General features: G+C 35.0%; 1 protein-coding gene across 1 annotated transcript; it reads left to right on the top strand.

Moving 5' to 3' along the window:
- The first annotated feature begins 3,445 nt into the window (after window positions 1–3,445).
- LOC111484379 (probable esterase KAI2) lies at window positions 3,446–5,396 on the top strand. Its single transcript, XM_023130943.1, has 2 exons — window positions 3,446–3,913; window positions 4,740–5,396. The coding sequence occupies exons 1-2, from the start codon at window positions 3,546–3,548 to the stop codon at window positions 5,182–5,184; spliced, it is 813 nt and encodes a 270-aa protein (XP_022986711.1). The 5' UTR covers window positions 3,446–3,545; the 3' UTR covers window positions 5,185–5,396.
- Window positions 5,397–7,446: the final 2,050 nt, after the last annotated feature.

Raw genomic sequence — 7,446 nt, 5'->3', positions numbered from 1 at the left:
GCATGATTTGTACAAGGGTGATTTGTGCTCCTCTTGAAACGTGAGATCTCACAATTTACCTATTTCAGGTTCACAATTTACCTATTTCAGGTCCAGCGTCCTTGTGTTCCCTTCTCCAATTGATGTGGGACCCCCCAATCTACTCCCTTCGAAACCAGTGTCCTTGCTGGCACACCGCCTCATATCCATCCCCTTCAGCGCTCAGTCTCCTCGCTGGCACATTGAACGGTGTCTGGCTCTGTTACCATTATGAACAAAACAATTATGAATATGGTTAGATGCATGCTAGAAAAATGTACCAAAAGCTTTCTGGCTAGGAGCAGTAAACTAGACGGTTCATATTCTCAATAGAAGTCTTACTCTAGTCATGAAGCATATGGCTCCAGAAGAAGTTTGGAGCGAACATAAACCATCAATTTTACATTTCAGAATTTTTTGATGTATTGTGTACGTTCATGTCCCACACAACAAAAGAACAAAACTGAAGGATAAAAATTTGGATAAAAGTTTGAAGTGTGTATTACTTGGAGTTAGTGAGGAAGAAAATGACTAGGATTGACAATAAACCCATCTAGAAGAAGTTACATTTGATGATTTATGTGGGTATATAATGATGTTGAAATTTGGAAGTATGAAATATACAATGAAGATTTATGTGAGTCAGCACAAGAACACTCATCTGCTGATGCTGAAATAAGAATTAGGAGGCCATCAAGATGGATGGCTGATTATGAGAGTAGTGAAGGTTCTTCCGAGGACGAAGATATTGCATATCTAGCCTTATTTGCAAGAGGGATCCTATTTATTACACATAAGCCACCAAAAGTTCTAAAGGGAGAAAATTTATGGATCTAGAAATAGAAGCCCTTAGGGAAATGATACTTGAGAATTGATAAAACTACTGGAAGGAAAAGAAAATTGGTGTTAAGTTGATCTTTAAGACAACTCAACGATAATAAAGAGGTCGATAAATACAAAGCATGTCTTGTGGCAAAGAAATATGCACAACATAGAATTGATTATGTTGAAGTCTTCGCACTTGTAGCTCGACTTGATACAATCATAGTGGTTATTTCTCTTGCCCTCTGACATAGAGAACTAAGTCAAGAGGTCTATGTTGAGTAGCCACATAATATAAAAATAAAGGAAGTGAGCATAAGGTATACAAACTAAAGAAGGCTTGATACTGTCGGATAGAGTCTTATTTTGAGAAGCAAGGGTTCGAAAAATGATCTTATGAGCACACTTTGTTCATCAAGACAGAAGATGAAGGTAAGATTTTGATTTTATGTCTCTATGTTGATGATCTAATTTTCACCGGTAATGATGAACATATGTTTACAAAGTTTAAGCAATCTATGATGGATAAATTTCATGTGACTGATCTTGGAAGGATGAGACATTTTTTTTTTTTTTATATTGAAGTTATGGAGAGCTCAAATGAAATTTTTATTAGTCAAAAGAAGTATCCACAAGAAGTGTTGGAGAGGAAATGAAGAGCTGAGCGCTTTTACCGATAGTGATTATGTTGGTGATATAGAAGATAGAAAGAGCAGAAAGAGCACTACATGCTATGTGTTTAAATTAAGTACATGAGCTTTTTCATGGTTTTCAAGAAAACAATTTGGAGTCAACTTGATCCTACCATAATTTTTTTTGTGAGAACAGTTCAACCATTCAATTTTCTAAAAATCCCGTTATGCATAGTCATAGCAAACATATAAACGTTCAGTGTCACTTTCTTCAAGAGGTATCAAATGAAGGAATTGTGAAAATGGTTCATATTCGTGTGCAAAATCGGCCAAACATCTAAAGCTTAATATTTCTGTGAAGATGATTTAGCCAACATTAGTATCAAAGCTTTAAGTTATAGATTACATAGATATAGTTATATGTTGTAAGCAGTTGTTGTTGCATTTTTGCTTGCATCAAATCTTGCTTTCAAAACTATTTCTCGAGATCTCTCTGTCCTATTTTCTAAAATTTTGTTCTTGAACCGAGGTCACAAGCTCGAACATACGTCGCTTGGTGGTAGGCGACTCGAGAACAAATTGACTTAACTCACCCGTGGATAGAAAGGGAGTGTAACAAGGTGAGGTGGAAGACAATGATAAAATGGAAAGAAGCCAAAAATTGAAAAAGATAATGAATAATTAAAAAAAAAAAAAATGGTTATTTGGTTAGTTGAATAAAAATAAAATGAAATGAATACGTTAAAGTGGGGCACGTGGGGACGCCAACCCAATAAATGCAAAATTTCCCCCCCAACTTGGTGACGTGGTTGTTTCGGAGAGTGGCCAACATCCCTATTTAATTAACACATCTCTCTCTCTCATCGCTGTCTTTCATAATATCTTCCTTTTTTTACCCTAAATTTTATTATTTAATAATTTCCATAAAAAATCATTTTCCAATAACCAGATTTGATTTGAGATTATTAAATGTGCAAATTAAATATTTATTTCTAATATTTTTTATCTTTTTGTTTTTTGCTTTAAACCTTTGTGTATTATTTTATTTTACTCAATATTTTGTAATATTCCTTTTTGTTTCCCTACAACTCATATTATCATTAATTTATATATCATAAAATTTTATTTTATTGAAATTAGGAAGATTTTTATGCTAGACGAACACGACTCTCCTCAAAAGACTTCATTCCAATTGAGAGAGTATCATTTACTTATAAACCCATGATCATTCCCTAAATTAGCTGATGTGGGACTTTCATCATCCTATACCTCCCCTCGAATAAAGTACGTCTCCCCTTAATCGAGTCTTAGTCTTACTGCCTTCGAAGAGGCTTGACTCCTTTTCTTTTGGAGTCCTTTGTTTGACATTTGAGGATTTATCAATCTATTGACACGACTAAGTTTAGGGCATGACTTTGATACTATGTTAGACATACACGACTCTCCACAATCATATGATATTGTCCACTTTGAGCATAAGCTATCATGGTTTTGCCCTAAACTTAATTATGATATTGTCAACAATGGTACAATATCATGCTCTGATACCATGGTTAAGTCTAGGGCAAAGCCATGAGAGCCTATGCTTAAAGTGGACAATATCTTAACATTTTTAAGCCACGAGAGCTTATACTTAAAGTGAACCATATTTATTTATATTTAAGGACAAATTTGTTGAAATTTAAAATTTAGAGTAATAAGTTGATGGGGTCAATATTAATTATTACTTTTATTTTCAAAATTAAAACGATTTAAAAATTATTTTTTCTACGTAAAAAAAAAAAAATTCATGAAGGATAGTGATGAGTCCTCCTTATTAATTATTACTCACGATCAACGTTCACTGCCATGAGATACGATTGGATATTAAACTCGGCCGCAGGGGATCATAACCCGGGCGCGACGATCTTATCTTCCAGAAAGTATCTATAATATGTGACTGTGGAGATGCCTCGTCGTCGACCGGGATAAACAAAAAGGAAAATTACGAACGCAAAATTCCTCCGTTCATCCATCTCCGTTTTATTTTCCAGAATCTTCACAGCGTCGGCGTCGGCGAGACGTACGGAAACCATGGGAGTCGTGGAGGAGGCACAAAATGTGAAGATCATCGGCGGCGGGCAGCAGACGGTGGTTCTCGGCCACGGATTCGGCACTGATCAATCGGTCTGGAAACACCTGATTCCGCATCTCGTCGACGATTACAAGGTGGTTTTGTACGACAACATTGGCGCCGGAACTACCAATCCGGATTACTTCGATTTCGAACGCTATAGAACGCTGGAAGGCTTCGCCTACGACTTGCTAGGGATTTTGGAGGAGCTTCGGATTGATTCCTGTGTGTTTGTCGGCCACTCTGTTTCCGCCATGATCGGCGCCGTCGCCTCCATCACTCGCCCCGACCTCTTCCAGAAGATTATAATGATCTCCCCGTCGCCGAGGTACTTTCATTTCTCCTCTTTCTCTTCGCCGGTGGTATGAAACTGAACACGCCGTTATGTTTGTTTAGATTTAGACTTTTTTTTTTTTTTTTTTTTTTTTTTTTTTTAATTTTTAAAAAATATAATAATAATAATAATATTTTTATTTTTATTGGTCAAGCTAATACGGAACGTGTGAATAATGAGTCGGATATATTTTAAATATTTTTTTAAAAATATTTTATTTATTCATTTTTTTAATCTTCCTTTTGGAATGAAATGGTTTTATGTATTCGGTCATATTTAATTATTTATAAATAATTTAAGGGGTTTTCCTAGTAAGAAAATGACACATTTTTAGGGTTTTTTTTTTGTGTGATATAATTTTTTTTTAATCATAAATATTTTTTTTGTGTAATATTTATGGTTAAAATATTATTTAATCATAATTTTTCTTTGTGTGTAATATAATTTTTTTTAACCGTAAATATATATATTTTTTTTTGTGTAAAATATTATTTAACCTTAAATATTTTATTTTTTGTGTAATATAATTTTTTTAATCATAAATATTTTTTTTTTGTGTAAAATATTATTTAACCGTAAATATTTTTTTGTGTAATATATAGTTATTATTAGTCTTCCCTTCGTAGAAGTAATTAATTTTGTTAAAAAAAAAATAATTTTGAATGACTTAATTTAAGATTAATTGAAAATATAGAGATTAAATTTAAAAAATGAAATTGAAGGACTAAAATTCCGATTTTGTTAAAATTAGATTGAATTACCTTTTTTGTTTGAAATTTATTGAAGATTAAAAAAAAATTGTTTTTTTTTTGTGGATCAGGTACTTGAACGACGAAGACTACTTCGGAGGATTCGAGCAAGAAGAACTGAACCAACTATTCCAAGCAATGCAGTCGAACTACAAGGCCTGGTGCTCTGGGTTCGCCCCTCTGGCCGTGGGTGGCGACATGGACTCCGTGGCTGTTCAAGAGTTTAGCCGAACCCTGTTCAACATGCGCCCGGACATAGCATTGAGTGTGGCGCAGACCATCTTCCAAAGCGACATGAGAAACATTCTCGCCCTTGTCACTATCCCCTGCCATATCATCCAAAGCATGAAGGACATGGCGGTCCCGGTGGTGGTTTCCGAGTACCTCCACTGCAACCTCGGTGGCGACTCCATTGTCGAGGTCATGGAGTCCGACGGCCACTTGCCTCAGCTCAGCTCCCCTGATATTGTCATTCCGGTGATTCTTAAGCATATTAAGTATGACATTGCAGCCTAGTTTTTGTTGGACGTATATATATATATATTTATTATGATTTGTTAGCAATAATGTAATTGTCTCCCCCATGTCTCATTGTTTTTCTTCGTTTATATATGTTTTGCTTAAAGATTACTGTTTGAAAACGATTTGTAATTTGTAATTTCCCATCTCGAATCGGTCCCAATTTTAGACTAAATAACTCTTTCGGATTCATGGACTCTAAAGCTCCATAGCTTGCGTTTGTCATTGTCGTAGTCATGCAACTCAACTATCATAAACTATCATTAAAAACAATAGCAAGTAATTAGCATGCTTGTATCTTCCTAAACAAAGCTTAATGTTCATCGTGTCTCTATCCGTTCTTCTAGTTTCCGGAGGGCTTTTGCCTCAACGCTTTAACTTGCTAATAGGTTAGATATATCTCTCTACATTCTCGATCATCCGTAGTATTCTTTCAAGTCTTAGGACATTTTACTACACAGTTGCACTGTGTAAAGGTAATCATCCGATAGGAATCATCGCATCAATAGCAATAAGTCCTGTTTGAAGAGGCTCATATACGGAACGTCAAGCCTTCAATAATACTTCTCTTTTAATCACCTTAGTGTTAGGAACATATAATTGGCCTCATCAAAGTAAGAAACTATCTTCCTATCAGGTATGGTAAGCATTATTAAAGATGCAAACCTCTTCTTTGGGTTCGTGAAAACTCTTCTCATACTCATCATTCCATACAAATAGCTTCCCCTTACTTGTTAACTAAGTTAATGTTGCTGATATGTTGGAGAAGTCTTAAATGAATCCATGGTAATAGTTTATCATCCTTAAGAAACTTGTTGTGTCTATTATAGCAGTTGGATGCAACTAGTGTCGTGGCCTGATTAACAAGGTTTCAAATCACGTAACATGATTAAAAAGACAAGAAAAAAAAGGAAATAACCTAAAAATAAAATTAAATAAAAATACGAAACATGCTCTAAAGTTTAAATCAAATTAAAGAAAACAAACAAAATCACAATTAAAACAAAACAAAATTCAATTACAAGTTAGTGCTATTCAAGCTTATTACAAATCGAGAAAAAATTTGAGATAAATTTTTTTTTAAAAAAATACAAAAGACCCCAAAAATTCAATGACTAGACCGAAACCCTGAGACGACCCCCTCCATGACCGTGCAACTCTTGAACGCTCCACGACCTCACTCGATAGCCTGCAAACACTAGAAAAAAAATGAGGGGATGAAGTGAGTATAAAAATACTCAGTAAGTAACCTACTTGTACGCTCTCATTGTATCCTTATTCAAGTAAGTTACCACGATCTTTTCTCAAGGCTCTAAGAAGTTCGAGCCGAGTTCAACTACCTCAGCTTCTGGGACTGCCTCGCAATTTCAAGTGGTACTCTTGCATGTCACACACTCGGTCAGGGTATGGGGTTGTTATCATATTCACCAAGGACAACCATCATGAGTTATTTATCTGTGTAGTCTCAAGTCCCCTTTTAAGACGGGTTCACAAGGTTGCATCCTCAAACTATGACTAGTTCCTACATTCAATAGAAACATTCACTGGACAACTACCAATGTAGTTCCAAGTCTCTTTTCAAGACTAGTTTACAGAGTAGCGACATCAGCATTGTCTCGTTTCTACACTCAATAGAAGAGCGAATTACCTATGTAGTTCTAAGTTCCTCCTTTGGACTGGTTTTTTGACCAATTCCTACATTTCTAGAACACTCACCCTTTGGCAGGAAGGGGATGGAAATTACTCTAGAGAGACGAAAGGGTTATTTTCAATCCCTTATTAAGGGGTCTAGAATTAGTTTGATTATGACTAATTGGGGGAAGAAAAAGAAAAGAGAAACCCTAGAGAGAGAAGGAAGGAAGTAAGGACGAGACCTCCCAATTCACCCAACCTAGAGTTAGTTTTCGGCTAAAGTTCCTTCACCAAACCTTTTTAGAATCGTGTGGAGATCAAGTCTAGATACTTGAATCATCATCTAAAACCGTAAAAAAAATTGAGAAAGAATGAGAGCTATGTTTTGAGTCTTCGTTCGTGACTTTTCTATTAAATTTTAATATGATAGTTCTTGAAAGAATTTTGCTTTCCCGCCAGAATTGAATCGTACGAAAAAAGAAGAGTTGAAGGTAAAGAATGGTAAATTTTGTAATTTTGGATTGAATTTGAATATGTTTATATCTCCCCATAGTTAGCTAAAGAGAAGGAAAATAATTTGTTCGAGTTACATATGAAAAGATACAAAAAAAAAAAAAAAAAAAAAAA

The sequence above is a fragment of the Cucurbita maxima genome, unplaced genomic scaffold (assembly GCF_002738345.1).
Source record: "Cucurbita maxima cultivar Rimu unplaced genomic scaffold, Cmax_1.0 Cma_Scf00009, whole genome shotgun sequence".
In the NCBI taxonomy this organism is placed as follows: Eukaryota; Viridiplantae; Streptophyta; class Magnoliopsida; order Cucurbitales; family Cucurbitaceae; genus Cucurbita; species Cucurbita maxima.
The sequence above is the reverse complement of the archived record's forward strand: the minus strand, read 5'-3'. Positions and strand labels throughout refer to the sequence as shown.